At 57.8% G+C, this 24,544-nt stretch overlaps 1 protein-coding gene across 2 annotated transcripts in view; it reads left to right on the top strand.

Annotated features, from left to right (window-relative positions):
* Positions 1 to 22,789, top strand: part of Epha8 (EPH receptor A8) — a 29,633-nt gene extending 6,844 nt beyond the window's left edge. The window contains exons 3-17 of one of the 2 annotated variants that reach the window (XM_070037679.1): positions 2,039 to 2,702; positions 10,864 to 11,019; positions 12,315 to 12,650; positions 14,206 to 14,330; positions 14,567 to 14,729; positions 15,830 to 15,923; positions 16,612 to 16,679; positions 17,406 to 17,531; positions 17,684 to 17,869; positions 18,095 to 18,156; positions 18,697 to 18,906; positions 19,797 to 19,946; positions 20,033 to 20,223; positions 20,427 to 20,591; positions 20,726 to 22,789. In XM_070037679.1, coding sequence (XP_069893780.1) covers positions 2,039 to 2,702; positions 10,864 to 11,019; positions 12,315 to 12,650; positions 14,206 to 14,330; positions 14,567 to 14,729; positions 15,830 to 15,923; positions 16,612 to 16,679; positions 17,406 to 17,531; positions 17,684 to 17,869; positions 18,095 to 18,156; positions 18,697 to 18,906; positions 19,797 to 19,946; positions 20,033 to 20,223; positions 20,427 to 20,591; positions 20,726 to 20,840 — 2,811 coding nt within the window. In that variant the 3' untranslated portion in view covers positions 20,841 to 22,789. Of the gene's footprint in view, positions 1 to 2,038; positions 2,703 to 10,863; positions 11,020 to 12,314; positions 12,651 to 14,205; positions 14,331 to 14,566; positions 14,730 to 15,829; positions 15,924 to 16,611; positions 16,680 to 17,366; positions 17,532 to 17,683; positions 17,870 to 18,094; positions 18,157 to 18,696; positions 18,907 to 19,796; positions 19,947 to 20,032; positions 20,224 to 20,426; positions 20,592 to 20,725 lie in introns of both variants that reach the window. The other variant, XM_070037677.1, reaches the window with a different exon arrangement.
* Positions 22,790 to 24,544: the final 1,755 nt, after the last annotated feature.

Raw genomic sequence — 24,544 nt, 5'->3', positions numbered from 1 at the left:
TGGGGGCAGGAGATATTTCCAGCACCTTCCTTTCATTTTGTGTGTGTGTGTGTGTGTGTGTGTGTGTGTGTGTGTGTGTGTGTGGCTGGTGCAGTGCTGGGGTCAGACCCAGGGCTTCTGGCATGCTAGGCAGGCTGAGCTGCAGTCAGTCCTATTCACTGTTACTGTGGTAAAAGGCACAGAACAAAATTTACCATCTTAGCCACTTAAGCGTGCAGTTCAGGGGCGTTATATATATCGCCATTGCTGTACAGCCATCTCCATCCACCGCTAAACTCTATTGCATAAAACTGAAATTCCATACCCATTACGGTCGCTCCCCATCCCTCCTCTCCCATCCCTCGGCAACCTCCCTCGACTTTCTGCTTCTATGAATCTCACGTATCTGGGTACTTTTTTCTATACGTGGAACTATAGCTCCACTTGTCCTTTTGTTTCTAGTTTATCTTGTTCGGCATAAGGTCTTCAAGGCTCACCCATGTTAAAGATTAGAAGGTCATTCCTTTTCTTTTTGGTTGGTCGTGGGGCTTGAATTCTGGGTCTGGGCACTGTCCGTCAGCTCTTCAGCTCAAGGCAAGAGCTTTACCACTTGAGCCACAGTGCCACTTCCAGTTTTCTGGTGGTTTATTGGAGATAAGAGTCTCACAGACTTTCCTGGGCTGGCTTTGAACCGCAGTCCTCAGATCTCAGCCTCCTGAGTATCTAGGATTACAGGTGTGAGCCCCCCAGTGTCCGGCTGGTCATTCCTTTTTTTTTTTTTTTTTTTTTAAAGACTGAATAATATGCTATTGAATGTAAATTGACATTTTGGTATGTGCATTCACTTGTGTTACTTCCACATTTTGGCTATCATGGGACTTTCCTTTGTTTGCTGTGCTGGAGTCAGACCCGGAGCCCCCACGCACACTCACAAGCCCACTGCCATTGTGCTGCAAATATCTCTCCCAAACCCTGCTTCCATTTCTCTGGGCATGTGCTCAGAATCGCTGGATCATATGGTAATCCTATTTTTTAATTTTTCTGAGGAAATAGCATACTGGCTCCCATGGTGTCTGGATGTTCTATCTTCTCACTAGCAACAAACACATAGGCGCACATCCTTACCCACACCTATTTTCTGTTTGGGGTTTAGGAAAAAAATATGAGTATGAAGTAGTGTCTAATTGTGGTTTTGATTTCTATTTCCCCGTGGTCAGTGAAGTTGAGCGCCTCTGATGGGCTATTTGGCCATCTGGGTATCTTCTTGGGAAAGATGTCTATCTAGGTCCTGAACTCATTTTGTTAATTAGGCCATTTGTTTTCTGTTGTTGAGCTGAAAGAGTTCTTTATATGTTCTAGATATGAATTCCTTACCGTTGGCAATGATAAGAGAGTGGCAATCCTCTCCTGCTTTGCGAGCTCAGTGGAGAGTGCCTGGTTTTTTGTTTTGTTTTGTTTTTTCTGAATCACTCTGACCAAGTCAAGGCATCTTGGGACTCACCTAAGTGGAGGCCCTGGGCTAGAAGCTCCTAGCTTGGGTGGGGACAGAGACCCTCTAAGACATCAGGACTGAGTCATACATCAGCCAGTCACTCAGCAAGTACCAGTGTAGGAGTTGAGGTGGGGGCACAATGCAGTGTTCCACACCTGGCCCCTCTGTGCAGAGGAGAGGACCCCTCTAGAGCAGACTGGAAGCTGCTGGAGCAAGTCCCCGCTCTCTGCAAGGATGAGCAAAGCGGTACAAAGAAGGACAGAGCCAGCGCCGTCTGTCACTCTAACCCTCTGACCCCAGACCTGTGGCGCCTGAGTGCCTAAGTCTGTTTCCTCACTGTTGTAAGTCAATAAGCAGGCCTTCCTGGAGGAACGGTAGCTGGCAGATAGCTCCGGGTGCCTGGCTGGGGCAGCAGGGGCCGTCCATCAGAGGTGGCTCAGGCGTCTGTCTTCTCCCCAGGACTCCTGGGCCAGGGCTGTCGTGTGGCCCGGTGGGGGGGGGGGGTTGACACGCACCAGAGGGTGCCATCCACCTCCGATTAACCGGCTGCTTTCCATGCGCTCGCAGTGGGACTCCATCAACGAGGTGGACGAGTCCTTCCGGCCCATCCACACGTACCAGGTGTGCAACGTCATGAGCCCCAACCAGAACAACTGGCTGCGGACGAGCTGGGTGCCCCGCGACGGCGCCCGGCGCGTGTACGCGGAGATCAAGTTCACCCTGCGGGACTGCAACAGCATGCCGGGCGTGCTGGGCACCTGCAAGGAGACCTTCAACCTCTACTACCTGGAGTCGGACCGCGACCTGGGCGCCAGCACGCAGGAGAGCCAGTTCCTCAAGATCGACACCATCGCGGCCGACGAGAGCTTCACGGGCGCCGACCTGGGCGTGCGGCGCCTCAAGCTCAACACCGAGGTGCGCGGCGTGGGGCCGCTCGGCAAGCGCGGCTTCTACCTGGCCTTCCAGGACATCGGCGCCTGCCTCGCCATCCTCTCCCTGCGGATCTACTACAAGAAGTGCCCCGCCATGGTGCGGAACTTGGCGGCCTTCTCGGAGGCCGTGACGGGGGCAGACTCGTCCTCGCTCGTGGAGGTGCGGGGCCAGTGCGTGCGGCACTCGGAGGAGCGGGACACGCCCAAGATGTACTGCAGCGCCGAGGGCGAGTGGCTGGTGCCCATCGGCAAGTGCGTGTGCAGCGCGGGCTTCGAGGAGCGGCGGGATGCCTGTGTGGGTGAGCGCGCCTCATGGGCCTGGGCGGGGCTTCCTTGACGGGGCGGGGCCTGGGCGGGGCTGCCCATTGGCTGCGGGAAAGGGAATGGGCGGGACCACTGGGTGTGGGGCGGGGGCTGGGCAGAGCTTCCAAGTGACGAGGCTTGAGAGAGCGCCTAGGGAGCAGCCGATTGGTAGGGGGAGAGAAGTGGGCGGGACCTGTGGGTGATGGAGCAGGGCATGGGCCGGGGTAAGGGGGGTCTGGGGGCTGCTGGTTGGCTAGGGAGAGGGAAGCAGGCAGGACCACTGTGTTAGGAGCGGGGCCTGGGCAGAGCTGTCATCGTTCTGGGCGAGGCTGCGGGTGCGTGGGACGTCTCTGTGGCACACCTGGGAGGAGGGAGGACAGAAGACCTTGGAGGAGACTTCAGTGTTGGCACCTGTGTGTGAGCCAGGAAGGAGACAGGGACAGGCAGGTGGGGCCCTCAGTGGACTGGATATGTTTTTTTCAGGCAGGGGCACAGGGAAATGCTCACAGGTTATCTTACCTAAGCCAGGGAACGATACTACAAGCTAACTCATGCCAGATTTTGTTGTAAGCACTTTGTTGTAAGCATGTGTGAGTTAACGGAACATATGCACATGTCAGATGTTGTAAGCATGTATGAACCAACTGAATCCTCACCACCACCCTGTGAAATAGGAACTGTTATTCTGGTTTTATAGATAGAGAGACTGAAGCACAGAGGAGGTGAAACGACTTGTCCAAGGTCACACAGCTGGCAAGTGGCAAAGCCAGACTCTGTGCCTCCCGAGTCTGTGTCAGAAACCACTAAACCTCTAACCTATCAGCTAGGGGGAGAGTGAAGAAAGTGGACCTCAAGTGAAGGAATGCATTGGGGAGGGAGAGATGTGCAGAAAAGGGCAGTGTTCAAGCTAGACCCAGGCTGCCTGTTTTCTAGGAGCAAGTTGTCCAGAGAGAGAAGAGCAAGGTCCTGTAGAGGACAGTTGAGCCCCACGGTGTGCTAAAACTGGGTCAAGTGTGTACTGGGGAATCCAGATCCCAGGCTGTGTGTTTGTGTGTATGGTCAGCTGACACCTGTGGCCCCCGTGGGGACATGTGGGCAGACATCCTGAGCGCTCTGTGGGCAGACAGCTGGTACCCAGCTGGTACTGGGCTTGGCTGGCGTTCCTCGGCTCTCCCTGGTCCTCGGGTTGGACGCTTATCATGCAGCCGCCTGGACACGGCTAAGCCTGACTGTTGAGACCAATGTTGTCCCCCACGCTCCGGTTGCTGAGGTGCTCACGAGGGGATGTCCCTTTGCAGGGATGAGAGACGCTAGAGCTGTCCCCAGTGTCCCCCTACGAAAACCGGGACTGGGCCCTGTCAGCCACTAGGATCGCCTGCAGCAATGGGGAGCCATGGTCAGGGGCCAGGACCCACTGACCCCCTCAGCACCTCTCCCTCTGCCCCACAGGCAGCAAAGTCCTAACAGGTCCCTGGTTGCTGATAGGACTGAGCAGAGTGTACCAGAGGGCGCAGGCTGGCGACTTCATGTGACACAGGGACAGTCCTGAGTCCATCCGGTTTCAGCTCCGGTATCATCAGAAATCTCTGGCACTGAGCCCTCCTCCAGCCTCCCAGCCCTTCTGTGGAGGCTTTCTGCCTTACTTGTGTCCCCAGATGCCATGTGTTGTCACCTGTCCTGGGCTCTAAGCCTCAAAGCACCTTCTGTGGCATTGTCTGTGTCTGCTTTGTTCTTTGCTCTGTGGTGTCCAGCCTCCCTCCCCACCCCCCAACTTGGTTCCCATCGCAGACATCAGTGCTGCTGGCTTAGCACTCCCACAGCCTCCCTCCTGTCCTTGCAGCTGACAAGGACACGCCCCGCAGTGCTCATGAGCCCAGGGTGGCAAGGCAGGTATTCTGTGTCCATCTGCAGGCAGTCGGGGAAACAGAGGCACTGGAGGCCCTGCCACTTGCTCAGTCCTCCCTGATGGGAAGGGGTGGAGCTTGGAGTTGAAGTCAGGCCTGTACTTGTTCTGACCGAATGGAGGCTTTATTTCTGAAACGCAGGGCCTGGTGCTTACTCAGCTTTCTTATTCATGCTGGTACTTGACTACTTGGGCCAAGCCTTCAAGCCTGTCTTTTTGCTGGTTAATTGGAGATGGCGTCTTTGGATTTTTCTTCTGAGACTGTCTTCAAATCTTGATTCTCAGATTTCACAGGCTGGGAATGTGGTTTAGTGGTAGAGTGCTTGCCTAGCATGCATAAAGCTCAGTACCATGCAAACAGAAAGAGCCAGAAGTGGCACTGTGGCTCAAGTGGTAGAGTACTAGCCTTGAGCAGAAGAAGCTCAGGCTCTGAGTTCAAGCTGCAGGACTAACAAAAAGGAAAAAAAATCAGATCTCAGTTTCCTTATTAGCTAGGATTTACAGGCATGAGCCACAGGTGGGGGCTTTTAACCTTGTCTCCACCGCCCCTCCCTAGCAGCTCTTTCCTGCAGAGCTTTGTGACATGTTCTGGGGTGCTTGCCACGTGCAACGTGTGCATAAACGCTCGTAGATGTTAGGTCAGGCCTTCTGCTGAGCACTGAGTGTTCCAGACCGCAGGGGCCTGGGCAGGGAGAACCCGCCTTCGGGAGTCCATGAGTTTGCCATCCTCAGCACAGGCCTCTCAGTGAGGGACTATATCCCCAGTTCACAGATGAGACAAACGGAGGCCCCTGAGTATTAAGTGGCAGCGTTAGGACCTGATCCCACACTAGCATGCTCCAGAGCCCAGGACTCTTCAAAATGTCCACAGAGTCCTCTTCAGAGCCCACTGCCTTTCTGCTGGCATCACAGTCAGGTAGCTAGTGACAGGCCCAGCACAGCCCATGAGGACCAGGCAGGCAGGCTGGCTGGTGCTCACCTGCTAGGGTCAGCTCTGGCTCCCGGCTCTGGATGTCATCAGCAAGTATGAAAATGAAGTCTCCTATCCCTCATGTGTGCTACAACATGCTGGCCCGTGGGAAGGACTTGGAGGTGGAAGAGGGAGCCCAGAGGACTGGATCTTGCCCCAGGCTCCACAGCATGTCAGGACTCTCGGAGGGAACTTTGGGGCCTACACAGCAGGGCCTCCCTCGGCCCAGAGAGGCCACAGCTAGACCTATTGCCATTAAAAATAATAATAAATGCCAAAGCCAGGTTAGGGAATTGCAGCGTAATTTTCAGTTTCACATTTAAATCATAATGCCACGTAATTATGCTAGATGCAGGATAATTACAGGTTTTATAAAAATATTAATTCCTAGTGCGCTGCAGGCAGAGAGATTTGGGAATCGATGCCTGTGTGAAGTCGCATGGGGGGAGACATTGCCCGGCCCTGCTCCTGGGCTTCTGTGACTGTCAGCCTGCCACGGCTGGCTTCCGTGGGAAGGAGCCGAGCAGGTCCCCAGTGAGGCCCCGCCCTGCAGCCCATGTGACCAGCCCTGACTCACAGAAAGTTCTGGTCCATCCTACAGCCTCAGCACCTCCTCCCCAGGCAGCCTGAGGGGGCAATCAGGCCCAGCAGGAGCGGGGAGCTGCCTGGTGCCCCTTTTGGACACTTTCTTGTCCTCCATACCGCTCCAGTCAGTTCCTGGGAGCCTCCCGAGCCCCCAGAGCCCCTGGCCAGTGCCGGGCCCCTGTTTCTTGATGGAGGATTCTGTGGGCAAACTGCAGAAAAGAGCCTGGCTCGTCGGGGCCCTGAGCCCCTTCCTGCAGTGCTGGGAGAAGGGTCAGGAGTCCAGGACCTACCGTAGCCGGGCACCATGCAGCACGACCTCCTTCCACATGGGCTCCCTGTCTTGTCTCACTATTCCCCCCTAGAACCGCCCCCCAAAAGGTGATGGGCAGCTCTGGATTTCAGGAGGGGAGCGGGAGGGAACAGCAAAGTCCCTGGGGGAAAAGGGCCCTGCCAGGTCACATGGCTCTTCAGAGGCCTTGTTAAGACTGCACTGGGCCTCAGAGCACAAACCATGTAGAACTGGTCCAGCTTACCTGTGGGAGGTGGAGGACCAGAGAGGTGATGTGACTAGCCCTGGGACACACAGTAAAGAGTGGTAGATGGAATCTCAAATCTCCCAGCTCCCCAAGCCATCCAGTTCCTGACCCAGTGACCTCAGGGACAGACAGTGGCTGCTCTCCTCCCCTCCCCCGATTCCTGGGGAGGGGGAGGGGCCATCCACAAAGAGACAGCTGATGTCCCAACCACCGTCCTTCCTGTCACCTGGACGCAGAATATAAATCACCCTCTGCGGCCCTAATCATCTTTCTATAAATATCAGAGCCTCATTTCAGAGGGGGAGCAGGCACAATGAGCTCTTTTGCCTTCCTGACTGTGTTTAAAATCTGATTTAGAATTAATTTCCTTTGCTCGTCCACCAGCAGACACCTTATTTGTCAAATCTGCAGCTCTTCACAGGGGGGAACAGAGAGGTGGCCAGGGCCACAGGCAGCTGCCAGCCGGCCAGGCGGCCTGGGCAAGGTGTCCTGGGCATGGGCAGCAGCCCCTCCTGGCCCCTGGCCCCAATTCACAGGCTCCGGAAGCACCCTGGGTGTCCGGGCAGGGCCAGGCCCCAGCCCAGAGCATCTCCATCTGTCTGAGCCACTAATTCCCAGCCCAGCTTCCAGGTCTGCGGCTCCCTGAGGCCTAGTGATTAGTATTCTTATTAAAGATTATTTTATTTTCATTGTGGGGATTAATCTGGCCTTGACACGTTATAGCCGTGTGGGTATTAGCCAATGTGTGGGAACTGCTGAGTGATGCGATCTCTCAGCCCAGGGGTGGTGTGCACAGTGGAAGTGTGAGTGTTTTCAGCTAGGACCTGGGGCAGGGCACGGCAGCTCCCTGGGCCCATTTCCTTTCTGTCAGGCAGTTGAACAGGGCTGTGGTTGAATGATGGAAGCCCTGGGCTCCATCCCCAGTGCTGCCAAAGCAAACCCAGTGGTGTTGGCTGCTGACACCATCATCCATGTCAGGCACTGGCCTGAGCTTCCGTCTTCATGCATGTGACCCTCACCGTTGCCTACAAGGCCAGTTACTGCCAGGACCCCACTCTACAGATGAGGAAGCCGGGGTCCCATAGCGTGGCCATGCGTGGCTCTGGAGATGGGGTAAGGAAGGAAAAGGGAGCGGGCAGCCTGCCCACTGCTTCACCAGGCCTCAGGTGGACATCACCTGGCTTGCTCGCTTGTCCCTGTGTGCTCTGACAGCTCCCTGACAGCAGGTCCACTGCTCTGGATCCTGGTGCCTGGAAGAGGCGGCATGGATGTGGGCACAGGGGTCAGCAGGGCCGGGGAATGTGCAGGGGCACCTGGGGTCTGTTGCTCACAGTGGCTTTGCTGGTGTCCAGCTCAACCCCAAGGTGCTGAGGTGTGTGTCAAGCCTCTGCTGAGGTGCGACCCCCAACAGCTCCCAGTACTGAAGCCTCTGGCCAGCTGTGCCCCCAGGACTGGCCCTGGGGTGGGGGGGAGGAGGACTGCTGGGAAGAGGAGGGGCAATCTGTATGCACCAGGAGCCCAAGCCTGCAGCCCAGCTGCCAGTCAGGCCTGAGCCCTGGGGGTGCTTTGAGATGGAGTCCTGCCTCAACCCAGGGGTGTATTGTCCGCAAGATGCCACTGCCAAGCCCCTCCCTGCTCCACGGCTCTGGTCTTTGCAGCCACTCAGGGCTTATCATTTCTCTGATTCCAGGTTTTCTCTTAAATCTGCAGAATTTTAGAAATTAACCTAGTTTTAGCTAAACAGATATGCAATGCTCTGAAATGATCCCTTTTTCTTTTTCTTTTTTCTTTTCTTTCTTTTTTTTTCTGTTGGTTGTGGGGGGCTGAACTCTGGGCCGGGGCACTTCCCCTCAGCTCTTCAGCTCAAGGTTAGTGCCCTACCACTCGAACCACAGCGCCACTTCCGTCTTTTTTCTGCTTATGTTATACTGAGGAATCGAACCCAGGGCCTCATGCATGGGAGGCAAGCACTCTACCACTGAGCCACCTTCCCAGCCCAAATGATCCCTTTTTTAAAAAAAAAATCTAAAATGGACACCAGTCTTAAGGCTTGAACTCAAGGCCTCTGTCCTGCCCATGAGATTTTTTTTTTTTTTCTCCACTTAAGCCACAGCTCTACTTCTAGATTTCTGGTGATCAACTGGAAACAAGAATCTCATAGTCTGTTTTGCCCAGGCTGGCTTCCAACTGCAATCCTCAGATCTCAGCCTCCTGGGTAGCAAGGATTATGGACATGAGTCACAGGTGTCGGGCTAAAACTGTCTTGAACACTGTCTTTTCCAGAAGGGTGCTTAATGCAGAGAATCCTAGCAAGCTTCCTGGTTGTCCACATGGCACAGGATTTAGTGCCAAGGAGGCAAGTGGGACCTGCCTGGCAATGTGACATTGGGTCCACCTGAACCCCTGGGGCTTCTCGCTGGCCACAGCAAACACTGTGGGAGCAACTCCTTTTGGAAACTTCCCAGGGCTGCCTGGGCCAGCTCTGAGTCCAGTGCCAAGGACTTTGAGTTGAATAAACCAGCCCTCTTCTTACCAACCATCTGTCCACAAGGACTGAGCTGCCCCATCTAGGAGGAGACAGAAACAAAGATAAACACATATATCCAGAGTCCCTGGTGGTGAGTCTCAGGAGTGTGTGTGTGTGTGTGTGTGTGAGAGAGAGAGAGAGAGAGAGAGAGAGAGAGAGAGAGAGAGAGAGAGAGAACTGCAATGAACAATTGAAATAAGCCATAGGAGCTCAACAAGTGGGCTTAGTGAAAAAGGCATCCAAGAAGAAAAGCATGGCATGTACAAAGGTCCTGAGGGTGGAGACAGCCTAACCACTCTGGAGAATAGCCAGAGGTTTAGTTTGGTCCAAGGGTGAGAAGTGAAAGAGGCTACAGGTAGGATCTGACCTCGTGGGGAGTACTTTTTTTTTTTCCAGTCATTTGTAGGGCTTGAACTCAGGGCCTAGGTGCGATTCCTGAGTTCATTGTGCTCGAGGCTAGTGCTCTACCACTTTGAGCCACAGCCCCACTTCCAGTTTTTGAGTGGATAGTTGGAGATGAGAGTCTCACGGGGGCTTTCCTGCCTGGGCTGGCTTCAAATCACAATTCTCAGATCTCAGCTTCCTGAGTAGCAAGGATTATAGGCATGAGCCACTGGCGCCGCGCAGCAGGGAGGATTTTGGATGCCAGGTTCTCTAGTTCAGTGCTGGGAAGCCTCTGGAAGAAGGGTTGAGTGGGCAGTGAACCCCATGAGGTGCCCATTTCCTGGAATATTTACACTCTCTTCATGGCTGACTTGCTCTTAACCTTCAGGCTATAGCTCCCGCTTGTCCTGCTCCTTGGACAGGCAGCCCCTGCAGTGTTCACTGCTCCTCCCTTGGGCTCCTGTTTCCTACCTGGACACAATCCCCATTTGCTGTGTGCCTCCTGATATGACTGCTCCTGGAGGATCCCTCCCCCCCCCCCCCCCCCCCGCCATGTGAGGCTACGCCTAGCTCAGGGCTCTGCTTCTAAGCAGTGATTGAGTGAATAAGTGACTTCACAGGCAGTTGGCATGAGTGCAGGCAGGGCTGGAGGCCCACATTATCCTCCAGGGGAGGAGGGAAGCAGGTGGCAGCTAGGAGACAGGATGGGGGCAGCCCACCGTTGCTGGGCTGGTCTGGGAGGGCCCAGCCTGTGTTTCCTGCAGTGGGCTTCCCCGGGGAGCTTGGAAACTCGGCCAGGCGTTGGCTCTTCCACCTCCAGTCTCCAGCAGGACTGGAAATCTGTCTTTACCAGGGGGGCTCCGGGTTTGGGAACCAAAGGCCTTCTGCATGTGTCTCTTTTCTACCCAGCCCCAGCTCCTGTCTTGCTTTTGCCTCCTACCCCCCCCCCCCAAACCATGCCCACGATATGGGCCCCTCCTTTCCCTCTGGTCCCCACGGAGGACAGCCTCTGAGGCTGAGGAGAGGTGTGGGGAATTGGAGAGGCTGGAACTCCAGTGTCAGCTCTGCCCCTGACATGCTGTGAGACCCTGTGTAAGCCACAGGCCCTCTCTGTGCTTCTGGAAAGGTACCTCCTGATGCCGTGGCTCTGCACCGCTGCTCCTGCTGGGAGCTACCAGGAGAGCTGGGGCCAGGAGCACTGTCCCCAGGGCACCCGGGTGGCCGGCTCACCGCAGCTGTCTCTCCCCCACAGCGTGCGAGCTGGGCTTCTACAAGTCAGCTCCCGGAGACCAGCTGTGTGCCCGCTGCCCTCCCCACAGCCACTCCGCAGCCCCGGCTGCCCAGGCCTGCCACTGCGACCTCAGCTACTACCGTGCCGCCCTCGACCCGCCATCCTCGGCCTGCACCCGTGAGTACGCCTGGACCACGCTCCCTGGGGCCCCACGGGGCTAGGGACTGAGGGACCTCTCCAGACTCCAGCACTGTGTCCCCAGTCCCTTGCCCTCTTTCGGGGGGGAGGGGAGGTTCACTTGTCTGTTCCCTCCCTCAGCCTCTTCTCTCCAGAGGGCATTAGGGGTGGGAGTCAGAGGAGACCCCCCCCATCCCCCGTCTTTGTAGCTGGGCCAGCCTGGGGTGCTGAGTGTCTGGAGCTGCCTCTTAGGGGTGCACCGAGTGCTCTGTCGCTGTGTTCTGGCCGTGTGGGTCTGGTAGGCAGCAGGCCATTCCTGCAGAGGACCTGTGTGTCGCGTGTGTGTGGTATTTGTACGCCTGGGTGTGAGGGAGACACGTGCACCTGTGCTCTCCCATCTAGAGGATTCTCAGGCATGAGTGAGGTTGTGGGCTTAGTGTACAGATGCACACCTGGCCCTGCAGGTCAGTGTGTGTCCGGAGAGGCCGTGCTTGTGCGGGGTGGCTGCGTGACACCGTGGCAGTGTGGGCTCCTCGGGCAAGATGAGCAGCCAGAGGGCTGTGGCCTCCTGTGTGCGGCTGGGCCGGCCCTGGCTTCTTTTCAAACCACATTCAGTAAGCCACTGGGAACAGGAGCCAGCCAAGGGCTCGGCTGTGGTGCGCACACCTTCTGATTTTGCTGTTCCTCGCAGACTGTAATCTGTCTTTCTGAGATCTGCAGGTCTAGTTTCTAGACCCAGAATCCCCTGCCTGGGATTCTGAGACCCCAAGTCCCAAGTGCCCTCCTGTCCTCCCCCAGCCCTGCCCCCTGCAGTGGATCCACCCCAAGGCCACGCCTCCCTCCAGAATCTTCCTGCTGCCCACACTGGGCAGGGCTGGGGGCTGGGGTAGGCAGAGGGGGGCAGGGGGGGCTGCCTGGAGCACAGCCATGAGCGTGGCAGCCTCTCGGCTTCCTCATGCTCCCTCACAGAGGCCTCCGTGGCATTTGGCACAGAGTGCAACACAGGGGCTAAGGGACGGAAGAGGGGATGTCGCTGGACCAGGCCCCGGACACCTCCCATAGGCTCTGGATGGGAATTCAGAGGCTTAGCCTAGAGTCTCCGTGGTCCTGCTTAGCATGGGAACTGGGGCTCCTGTGCGGGAAGTTGATGCTGTCCTTCCGGGCCCGGCCCTCCGGAAGCTTCCAGAAGGCAGAACAGATGTGGCCTCATCTCCAGCAGCTCCCAGTGTGATGGAGGCATCCTTTCCAAGGATGGGGACACTGTACCAGCTCTGCCTGTCACCCTCTGCCCCCAGGACCCCCCTCAGCCCCCGTGAACCTCATCTCCAGCGTGAACGGGACCTCCGTGACCCTGGAGTGGGCCCCTCCCCTGGACCCGGGCGGCCGCAGCGACATCACCTACAACGCCGTGTGCCGCCGCTGTCCCTGGGCCCTGAGCCGCTGTGAGGCGTGTGGCAGCGGCACCCGCTTCGTGCCGCAGCAGACCAGCCTGGCGCAGGCCAGCCTCCTGGTGGCCAACCTGCTAGCCCACATGAACTACTCCTTCTGGATCGAGGCCGTCAATGGAGTGTCCCACCTGAGTCCCGAACCACGTCACGCTGCTGTTGTCAACATCACCACGAACCAGGCAGGTAGGCGAGACGCCCCGGCCCCACTCAGAGTGCTACCTGCCCAGGGACCTGCTGCGGGCTGCAGGCAGTAGTCACTCTCCCTACCATGATCTAGAGCTGGGGCTCTTCCCACCCTTAGAAAAGCAGGACATGGGTGGGGTATAGCGGCTCACGCCTGTCATCCTAGCAACTCAGGAAGCAAAGGTAGGAAGATCAGGGTCCATAGATAGACTGGGAAAAGGGAAGGGAGGGAGGGAGGGAGGGAGGGAGGGAGGGAGAGAAAGGAAGGAAGGAAGGAAGGAAGGAAGGCAGGCAGGCAAGCCAAGCAAGCAAAAAGGGCTGAAAGTATGGCTCAAAATAAAAAAGGCTGGAGGTATGGCTTAAGTGCTAGAGCACGTGCCTAGCAAGTGTTAGACCCTGACTCAGAAAACACAGAGCTAGGCTCAGTGGCTGTCATAGGCCTAGTTCCAGAACTTTCTCTCTCTATACTTCTGCTTCCCCCCTGGTAAGGTGGAAATGTTCACACTTGCCTATGTGCTTGGGAAGCACAAGGGAGAACACACTGCTTAGCCCAGCACCTGGCTCAGGGCATCTATTCAGTAAATCGCTGTGACGGCCACTTCCCTGAGCTGCTGCTATTGCTATGGCTGTGGACCACGGCCGTGGACCACTTGGCCGCTTCTAGCTAATTGTTAGCTCAGCCTCTGGACGTGCAGTCTCTCCAGTCCGCTTATCAGAACTCACCTAGGAGTCGCCTGGGGCAGCTTCCCCATTAATGCCTCCCTCATGCCCTCCAGGCCTGGCCCACAGCACCTTTTCCCACCTGGCCACAAAGGAAGACTCAGGCCCAGAGAGCCGCTCAGTAGTACTCATGCAGTCAGCAAGTGGCAGCAGGACTTGAACCCAGATCTTTCATACTCCCACCTTGAATCCTGAACCTGTCATTCTCTGCTGCCCAGGCATCATCTACCTGGGAGACCCCTGAACGGCAGCATGTGGGAGCAACACCACCAACTCCCTCCCAGGACTGGGCTTGGTGCACACAGTGTGAAGCATTCCATGCCTGGGGATACTGAGGCCCAGAGACAGCAAATGACTTGACTTGTCCAGGGCCCGGTGTGACCCCACACCTGACTCCCAGAATGGCAGGGTTCCTCTGTTCAAGACCTTCCCAATTACTTCTTGATTTTTGTCCCCCATGGCAGTCATCCCAGAGCATTTATTGGGCACCTACTATGTGCAGTCTCTGCCTTCAGCAAGCTCCCAGGCATTCTGGGGAAACAGGATGCATGACCCTATCAGGGAGGTGGGGTGCCAAGGGGGTGCGAAACAGAGATGAGCAAGGAGTCCAGGCCTGAGGGCTGCAAGGGGGCACAGGGAGCAATGGGCATGTCTTCCCACTTGGCCTTAGCTGATTCTCGACACCTCCCAACAGACTGAGACTCAGGAAGGAGGGGTGCAGGGCAGAAACAGGGCAGGGGCCAGCTGAGCAAGGACCTCACAGGGTCTAGAGGGGCTGGGACAGAGGCCTGCAGAGCCAGGCCACTGCCTGACACCGGCTGGCCGGTCACTCTAGCCCCGTCCCAGGTGGTGGTGATCCGGCAGGAGCGGGCCGGGCAGACCAGCGTGTCGCTGCTGTGGCAGGAACCCGAGCAGCCCAATGGCATCATCTTGGAGTACGAGGTCAAGTACTACGAGAAGGTGCGGGGTTAGGGGCTCAAGGCCCAGTACGGTGGGTGTAGGGGTACAGTGGGGACACAAGGTCAAGAAGTACTGTAGAAGGTGCAGGGTGGCTGAGCTCAAGTACTACAGGTGTTGGGCAGCGGTGGGCTGGCGACAGATGAGGGCGCGGCGGGGCCTGGCTGACCCTGTCCCCCCACCCCCACCCCTTGCCCCTCATCTCCTGTCCCACTCCTGTGCCCTCTCCCCCCGGCCAGGACAAGGAGATGCAGAGCTACTCCACCCTGAAGGCTGTCACCACCCGTGCCACCGTGTCAGGCCTGAAGCCAGGCACACGCTACGTGTTCCAGGTCCGAGCCCGCACCTCGGCTGGCTGTGGCCGCTTTAGCCAGGCCATGGAGGTGGAGACAGGGAAGCCCCGTGAGTACGGAGGCTGGGAGGCAGGGGATGACTGGGATTTGAGGCCAGGGAGGGCCTGGCAGATACGGAGGGAGCTGGCTGGGAGGGGCTGATGGTGGCATTTTTACAGGTGTAAAATAGACTCAGAGAAGGAACAGTTCTTACCCGAGGCCACAGCACAGGTGTGGCCTATCCCCTGCAGGCCACAGGTAGCCTTACAAAATCCCAGAGACTGCCTGTGAGTTGATGCTGTCCACAGCCCCATTTTACAGACAAGGAATGTAAAGATCCAAGGGAAAGTTCCTCAAATGCAGCCTTAGTATTACAGGGGTTGGTGGGAAATGCTGGTGCCCAGGCCTCAATCCCTCAAAGTCAGAAGGCCCAGCAATGGGGGCCCAGCCATGGGATTTCACAAGCCCCTCAGGTGATTAAGAAGCATTTCAAAGGCCCGTGACTACACAAAGCCTATGAAATCATTTGGTGCGTGAGATGGTCACATGTGCTTTTCGTGCAGCCTCATTGGTGCCTCACAGCTGTCCGTCCATACTCCCCTCCCTCCCAGTCTGAGAGGCTGGTCTTCCACTCCAGATGGCCTCAGCGGGCTCCTCTACCTGCAGGACACCTGTCACTTGCTGGCACCTGTGTGTCTAGAGTGTGCATGGGTCTGACCCCACCAAGACTGGAGGTGGAAGTCTTGCCTCCTCCAACCCATCTTCTGTGGGGCCTCAAATAGGTCACTTGAGTTCTCCGAACCTCTATCTTCTTACCTGAAAGCTGCCTTAATGCAAAGATCTTTCTCACAGGCAGTGGGGGGAGAGGGGAGGTGTCATGGGACCTCTTGAGTGCTCCACTCTCCTACTTTGGTGCTGCTAGAGCATCAGGCAGGACAGATGTTTCTGGCTCATTGACTCAGAGAGGGGAAGTGACTCTTAAAAGCCTGCACCGCACCAGGAAGCAGCAAGCTCCTGAGCCAGGAAGCCTAGCAGCCGGGTGGCCGGGCCTCGGAAGGGAGCTTATCAGATGGGGTGGGTGGACACGGGCTGGCTCGTGGCTGAAGAGGCCACCTGGCGGCTCCAGGAGGGCCAGGGCTGAGGGAAGTCCCCTCGCTTCTGTCCCTCCAGGGCCCCGCTATGACACCCGGACCATCGTGTGGATCTGCCTAACGCTGATCACGGGCCTGGTGGTGCTTTTGCTCCTGCTCATCTGCAAGAAGAGGTGAGTGGGCCTGAACCCGGTTCTGGGCCTCCTCAGTACTCTGCCTCCCATCTGCCCCAGCCCCGCCAAGCCAGGGCTTCCCAGGTGTGTGCCTGAGGCTGGCTCACCTACAAACCTCTCATTTAAGCTCAGTGACACTCCAGGTAGAGTTGGCCTCGCTTTGCGGGTGAGTTCATTGAGACCAGAGAGGTTAAGCTACTTGCCAGCCACACGGCAGATGGACAGTCGGCCTGCCAAACCTGGGCCCCTGCTCTCAGTTGCTCTCCCCTGTTCCACTCTCCTCTGGAGGGTGGTGGATCAATACTGAACGTGGGGTTCAGGATCCCAGGTGGTGAAGATTGGAGGAGAAACAGGCAGGGGAGGAGAAGAGGCTGGCCAGGATAGCACAGTGGGGCTGGTATGGGAAGCCTTGGCTAGGGGCGGCAGGGGATACGGGGGGAGGAATAAGCTGGGGCTTTGCAGTGATGGTTGGCCAGGCTGGATGGCGCTTTGTAGACTGAGCTTTGTGACTGCCCCAGCTGCCTGTCCAGATGTAGTGAGCCAAGCATGGTGATGCTCCCCCACAGACTTCCCTGCCAGGGAAGGGGTGCGGTGGGGTGGGGTGGGGAGCCAGCCTGTCCCCTAGATGGGAGATGGGCTGGGGTTGGTCTGGGCCCAGCAGAGCAGTGACCGCCACTGTCCTCTGCAGACACTGTGGCTACAGCAAGGCCTTCCAGGACTCAGATGAGGAGAAGATGCACTACCAAAACGGACAGGGTGAGTGCACAGGAGCAGGCCCCGATGGCCAGGGCTGGCCTGGCCCAGCTGGGAAGGGCCAGCCTACAGGACAGATGCCTGGTGTCACAGAGCCACTGCCAGGGGCCCCTTCTGGCCCCTGCCTGGCTCACAGATCCCTGAGGACCCTCTGGCCAGGGAAACGTGCACACACGCGCGTTCTGCGTGATTTCAGGGGGTTCTTGCACAGAGAGATTCTCAGGACTTACAGAGACCCCGGAAAGCTAGGCAGATATGAGGATACCCACCTCCACACCACACTGTGCCCATTAGTGTCGATCATGGCACCGCGCCCATGGGACCGAACGCAGCCTTGGAACCCTCCTTGCACAGCCCACGAGGCAGCCACGGACAGTCAACGCCGGCACTGTGGAGAAGCCCTTTTTGTGTGCTGTGGGGGCATATCTCCACCCCAGCACAATTTAGGAAGGCCTTGGGGCCTATAGAAGTGACCCCGGAAACAGCAGGCTCTACCTCAAATTTACTGGACACCAAGACCCCAGAGCTGTGTCATAAGAACCCTGCTTTCACTTGGCCAGCACCTATGGGACACCTCCTGTTTGCTCCCCTATCTAGAGACTCCCAGAGATACCTCTCCCTTCTCCCCCAGGGAATTCTGGGAGAGGAAGTTACCTTGAGCCCCACTGAGTCCTGCTCCCCACTCCCCAGCACCCCCCCCTGTCTTCCTGCCGCTGCATCACCCTCCAGGGAAGCTCCCAGAGCCCCAGTTCTGCGCAGAGCCCCACACCTATGAGGAGCCGGGCCGAGCGGGACGCGGCTTTACCCGAGAGATTGAGGCCTCCAGGATCCACATCGAGAAAATCATCGGCTCTGGTGAGCCTCGGGGGGCACCATGGGGGTGGGGGGGGAAGAGAGGGGTGGATGAGGAGCCAGGCGGTAGGCACCGGGTGTGCAGGCTGGGGGAGGGAGGACCGGCACTGGCACCGGGGCACCCACTGCTCTGCCCGCCTTGGCGGGGTCCACAGGGGAGTCTGGAGAGGTCTGCTATGGGCGGCTGCGGGTGCCGGGGCAGCGCGATGTGCCCGTGGCCATCAAAGCACTCAAAGCCGGCTACACGGAGAGGCAACGGCAGGATTTCCTCAGCGAGGCATCCATCATGGGCCAGTTTGACCACCCCAACATTATCCGCCTCGAGGGTGTCGTGACCCGAGGTAAGTGCCAGGCAGGGGGGCAGCCCCACCCTACTGGGCCCCTCCTGCCCACAGAGGGCCCTGGGTCCTTCCCCTGGGCCACCCTGCTCTGACCCTGTCCCCCTAGATGTCTCTGGGATACTCAGCTCCCCAGAGAGATCTGTAGACTCCCTGGGGCCTCTGGTCAACAGCCCACCCCCACCAGCACCACTACCAAGAGCCTCTATCTCTCCCTCTGCCCTTCAGGCCGCCTGGCAATGATTGTGACGGAGTACATGGAGAACGGCTCTCTGGACGTCTTCCTGAGGGTGCGTGTCCACCCGCTGCTTACACAGGGAGCGTCAGTTCTGGGTGTGGGGGATGGTATAAAGCCCCCGCCTCTCCCCCAGCTGGCCCTCGGCACACCTGGAGAAGGCAGAGGCAGGTATGAGGCGGGGTCTGAAGGGTCAGCCCCAGCCACGGAAGTCCTGCCACTCTGTGGCTCCCTGCTGGCCTCTGCCAGGCTAAGCGTGGCTCCGTGCCCTGCCTCCCATCCCACCAGCTGCGAGAAGCAGCAGATTCCAGGTATTTGTTGAGCGCTGTTGGGCACAGGGCTTAATTTCTCTGGACTTTAACTTTTTTCTGAAACCCAGAGCAACAATGGTCATGGGTCCATCCACCCCACGGGGTGTCTGTGAGCTCTGGGGCCCTCGGTGCTTCATCCGCTTCACCGTGGACAGCAGAGTGTCTTGTACATTGCAAGGAGCTGCCTTCACTCTCGTCATTGACTCCAGGGCTCCTGGCCCCAGGTCAGGCGCCTACAGGGCCTTCCCATCGCCCATGCCAGGCCATGCTGTGTCCCCCTGCAGAACCATGACGGGCAGTTCACCATCGTGCAGCTGGTGGGCATGCTCAGAGGGGTGGGCGCTGGCATGCGCTACCTGGCAGACCTGGGCTACATCCACCGGGACCTGGCCGCCCGCAACGTCCTTGTGGATGGCCGCCTGGTGTGCAAGGTGTCTGACTTCGGGCTCTCCCGGGCGCTGGAGGACGACCCGGACGCCGCCTACACCACTGCCGTGCGTTCTCTCCCTCCCCGGCCCCCGGGGCAGGTGGCACCGTGGGCCCTCCCAGCCAGGGCCCTGCGCCTCCGGGCAAGTCCATCTCCTCCTTCAGGAAATGGGCACCACCTTGCTGCCTGCCCTTTATCACCTGTGCCCAGGGTCACAGGCTGGCCCAGATTGTCACTCTCCGGGAAACCACATCTCCAAGTCACACACAAACTCCACATCTGTCTCTGGAGTTGGGCAGAAAACTAGCCATATTCCAGGGTGTTCGGTGGGAGTCCAGGTTGTCTGCAAAGTTCTTGGGCCTGCCTCAAGCCTGGAGCCTGAGCTGCAGGGCTCGGCCTGCCTCACTCCAAACACAGCCTGTCCCCCAGATCTGCCCAGTAATGGGCTTAGGAAACAGCTCTTGTGAAAGGCTCTCCTGAGCAAATAAGTAAGGGGAAGGGGGAAGAAGAGAGATAAGGGAGAGGAGAAGGAGGAGGGAGGAGAAGAGAGAAAAGGAAAGGGAGATGAGAAATGTAGAGAGTGGGGAGGATGAAAGGAATAGAAAAAGGAAAGGGAGAGCGGAGGAAGAGGGAGAAGAAGAGAGAGGGAAAAGGGGAGGGTTCGGGAGGAAGAGGAGGAGGAGGGAAGGAGAAAGGAGGAAAAGAAAAGGAGAACAAGAAGAAGGGACCAGGTCCGCTCCCTGTGCTGGCTCAGGCCCTGATATTAATGGACATGTGCTGAGAGAGTGCGGGGCTCTGGGCTGCTCCCACATTCCCCTCCCCCTCTCCCTGGAGAGATGTTTGGGAAGGTGGCCGCCGTCTGTCCCCCACTGCACTGGGAAACAACCTCAGAGTTCTGCTGCCTGACCCAGGCAGCCCTCAGCACCCCCTCACTCCCCTTCTCCACCCTCCCCACAGGGAGGGAAGATCCCCATCCGCTGGACAGCGCCCGAGGCCATTGCCTTCAGGACCTTCTCCTCGGCCAGCGACGTGTGGAGCTTCGGCGTGGTCATGTGGGAAGTGCTGGCCTACGGGGAGCGGCCCTACTGGCACATGACCAACCGGGACGTGAGTGCAGGGTCCGGCCGGGCCATGGTGCCACGGGGCCTGGGAAGTCATGGGTAGCATGACCTGAACCAGCACTGTGCCCGCAGGTCATCAGCTCAGTGGAGGAGGGCTACAGGCTGCCCGCGCCCATGGGCTGCCCCCGCGCCCTGCACCAGCTCATGCTGGACTGCTGGCACAAGGACCGGGCCCAGCGGCCTCGCTTCTCCCACATCGTCAGTGTCCTGGATGCGCTGATCCACAGCCCCGAGAACCTCAGGGCCACGGCCACGGCTGGCAGGTACCCAGTGCCCACCCCAGCGTCAGCTAGGCTGGGTTGTCATCCTAGCATGGCCCCAAATAGACACAGACTAGATCCAAGCATGGCCCCCAGCTCCTGCCCCCTCCTTCCTGGAGTCCAGCCTTGTAAACCCTCCACCCACTGCTGAACACTGATGGGAGCCGAGGCCCTGGCAGGCCACTCACTGAGACCCGTGTCCCCAGGTGCCCGCCCCCTGCCTTCGCCAGGAGCTGCTTTGACCTCCGCGGGGGCGGCGGGGGCCTCACTGTGGGGGACTGGCTGGACTCCATCCGCATGGGCCGCTATCGAGACCACTTTGCTGCTGGCGGTTACTCCTCCCTGGGCATGGTGCTGCGCATGAATGCTCAGTGAGTGAGAGGTGTATGGTGGTCCCCCGGGACAGGGCAGGGAGGGAGAGGCAGGTCTGGTGAGGGGATGGGTGCGGTACTAGCTTCTGAGTTTCCAGCCACCCTGGTCAGCACCTTGCTTGCTTCGTCCTCAGGGACGTGCGCGCCCTGGGCATCACCCTCATGGGCCACCAGAAGAAGATCCTGGGCAGCATCCAGACCATGCGGGCCCAGCTGACCAGCACCCAGGGGCCCCGCCGGCACCTCTGACTGGCAGCTGTGTGGGCCCTTCCCCCGCTGGACCTGGTCTTGCTGGCTATCAGAATACGTAGGACCACCCAAGGTCGAGGCAGTCCAGGCCTCTGCCTGTCCTCATCGGCCGCCACGAGGGCTGCCACAGGACCCAGAGTCACAGAGCTCAAGCACCCGGGGAGGGGGCGGGGGTTGGCCTTCGGTGCCTGGCTAGGACACCTGTCTCCCTCAAGGATGAAAAGTCTTTTTGTCTTCCAGAGCCTGGGGCCTCAAAGCCAGAGTTCTACAGAGATGTCGCTCGCCTGCCTCTGTGTGGGGTGTGTGTGTGTGTGTGATTGTGTGTGTGTGCGCGCGCGCGCGCACGTGCACACGCATATCACCTGTGTATGTATGTGTGTACGTGCTGCTTTTGTGTGTGTGTGTGCACACGCATGCATGCGTGCACAGGTGGGCACACTGTGGTGCCGTGTTCTCCAGGCCACAGCAGCCCTTGCAAATGTGTGTGATACCATGTGTGTCTCCAGCCAGGTCCCAGCACCAGATGTATACACGTTCTCATGCCTGTGCTTGTCTGTTAGGGCTGAGGTGTCCTGAGTGTGTGTGTGTGTGTGTGTGCGTGTCTGTGAGACAGATGACAGGTCATGAATGACAAGGTGTGAGAGGTGTATGCAGGGAACTTGGTGTGGTGCTGCCCAGCAGCGCCCACAGGGGCTGGCAGAGCCCCACCCCCCTCCTCCCCCCACGCCTGGAGGCTGGAGTCTGGGCCACTTCTAAACCTCACCAGCACCAGGACCACCCCACCCCGTCTGGGTGAGCCCACCCGCGGCTGTACCTCAGGTCCAGACCTCCCTCCTGCTGTGGGGGGGGGTCACCTGCAGCCTCCACCCGGCTTCCCCGCTGCTCAACAGGAAAACAGGGTTCCTGGCCAGTCCCTCTGGCCATCTGTTTCAGACATCATGGCAGAGCTGAGAGGCCCTTGGCTGGACTTGTCTGCCTGGCCAGGGCTGGGAGCCACGGGCTCCCCCTCTGCCTCTGATGCCTCCCCCCATGCCCAGGTCTCCCCTTGCCAACAGCTCACTGCCCAGCCCCCACCACACCCAAGATCAGGGAGCATCGGATCTGAGCTGTTGGATCCCCACATTCACTCCTCCTGTACCACATGGGTAGACTGAGGTGGGAGAATGAGTATGCCTCCTTCAAGGTGATGTGATAACCAGGTTTCAGAGTCCGGCCTGTTTTCCTCCCAGCCAGGGTCTCTTCTCCCATACTTGGTCCCAAGCAGTCAGCTGTGGTGGGTGGAGCCTGGGAAGCTCCTCCCCCTCAGGCTGACCCTCCCCCGTACGGCCCACCAGGGTATGTAAATATCTTTTTTCTACCATGTCAGAATATTTTTTCCTCACTCCTGACAATGCAAAAATGGTCTTCAAAGCACATAAAAAGCACCAGGGTGAGAAAGCCCCAATCCCAATGGAAGCAGTGCCCAAGGAACCCCACTGGAGGGGGAGCCCCCCTGCCTGCCCACAGGGAGAGGCCAGTCCAGCTCCCTGCCCTGCCCAGCCCCTCCCCACAGCCAGCACCGATATCCCGAGGAGACACCAGCACTGAGCCCCTCCCTCCTGCAATAATTCAGGGGCCCTGCCCCGCCCAGGTGCCGCGGCCAGCTCTCACACCTCTATATATTATATTACTATATAGCCGAGCTGCTCTTCCTTCCTATGGAAGCGGGAAACAAGGTCAGGACATGAGCCGGGGGGTGGAGGGGAGAGACAGGCGTCTGCCTCCCCCCAGCCCGCTCTCACCTGGTTTCAGGGCTCAGGATCCTTGGGGCTCTGAGGCCTGGCACTTGCCAAAGTGTGGCCCTTGCCCTGGGTACGGATCCCTCTTGGGGTCCCTGGGGTCTGCCTCTCTGTGGTCTTCAGCCTGAGACTGGAATTGGCCCACAATGAGAATAAATCCTGCCTCATCTTTGCCGGTGTCCTGCGTTTTGTCTCCATCGCTCCTGGTGCAAAGGAGCAACTGTGTGTGAGTACGGGCTGCGTGCCTTCCACCACAGTCCCTGCCACGCACACACACACATTCCCTCCATCGGGGGCGGCAGCCGGGTGCCCATTCCACTTCTGAGTCTCGCAGAGGTCAGCTAGCCCAAAGGCGTGGAGCGGGGACATCTCAGGTTCCAAACCCAGGCAGGATCTGTCACCCAAGACACAGTTGGGGCCTTTCACTGTCTCTTCTTGGAGAAGAAGGACCGGCTCTGGTGGGGAACAAACAGCTGGTGGGAGCCATGACGACCTGGGGGGAAGGGACAGCATGAGTGTGGGCATCTGTGCTTGCTCCAACTAGCAAGGCTGCAGCTGTTTGGGAGCTGGAGCCGGGGTGATGACCCAGAGTCTGGGCGGGACGCAGGGGCGGAGCAGAACCCAGAAAGTACCTCCCAGCCACTGGCTCAGACATTTGGGGCCAATGGCCCTGAGGCCATGGAGATGAGCCAATAAAGGGTGCTAATCTGGGTGAGGAGTCTTCACACACACACACACCCAAACTGGGAAAGTGGCAACAGGAAGAGATCAGCAAGATGCAGCTTGCTGGGACCAGCAGCACACAGCAAGCTGGTGCCGTCAGACTCCAGGCTCACCAAGCTCCCCCTGAAATGCTAAAGTCAGCCACAGGCCCCTCTCCATGATGCCAGACAGGACGAGAAGCGTGTGGTGACTGACATCCTTCTCTTAAAAGCCATGTCTGGCCCTACTAAGTATGTATGATATGCTGTGTCTCACTGGGGGTATAAGACAAAGCCCTGATCCTCAGAGACTTGGGGACCAGATGGAGTGACATAGGTCACAAAGAAGCCCCCTCCATTGGATTCCATGTGCTCAGGGTCCAGGAAATGGGGTACACAGGACTAGAGAAAATCAGAGTTGGGTGCCAGTGGCACACACCTGTAATCCTAGCTACTCAGGAGGCTGAACCAGCCCAGGTAGGAAAGTCTATAAGACTCTTTTCTCCAATTAGCCACCAGAAAACCAGAAGTGAGGTGGTGGCTCAAAGAAGTAGAGCACTAGCCTTGAGCAAAGGAGCATTGAGCTCAGGGACAGCACCCAGGCCTTGAGTTCAAGTCCCATGACCAACAGCAGCAGCAACAACAACAAAAAGAAACATAAATCAGAAATCCAGACATTTTTCTTGGGCATTGAAGTTTGAGAAGGGTTTGTAGGTTTGGTTTCTAGGACACCCCCCCCCTCGCCCCCCGCCCTATGCCAGGCATAGGATGTAGAGAGAAGAAGATGGAGACGCCAGCCATGTGTGTAGATGAGGAATCCACTGGAAAAGTGTGTATTTTTCCTCCAACTCAATCTGCACACTTCACTTCCAATAAAACTCACACCAGGGTTTTCCCTGCAAGCTGACAAGGTCATTTCAAAATGTATACGGAAAAACAACAATAACAAAAATACGGAACAGCAAGATGAATTTGAGGAAGGAGCTGAAGCTATCAACAGTCATTGTGAAGCTTCCATAATTGAGGTAGATTGATTTGGTGTCAGTAACAGACTTAACAGACATAAATAAATAAACAGAGAAGGCCGGTACCAGTAGCTACACCTGTAATCCTCGCTACTCAGGATGTTGAGATCTGAGGATTGCTGTTCAAAGGCAGCCCAAGCATGAGATTCTTATCTCCAATTAACCAGCAAAGAAAAGGTGAAACTGGAGGCCTAAGTGGT

Source organism: Dipodomys merriami, unplaced genomic scaffold (assembly GCF_024711535.1).
Source record: "Dipodomys merriami isolate MVZ:Mamm:240054 unplaced genomic scaffold, mDipMer1.0.p SCAF_28, whole genome shotgun sequence".
Classification (NCBI taxonomy): Eukaryota; Metazoa; Chordata; class Mammalia; order Rodentia; family Heteromyidae; genus Dipodomys; species Dipodomys merriami.
Note: the sequence above shows the minus strand (reverse complement) of the source record. Positions and strands in the feature narration are given on the sequence as shown.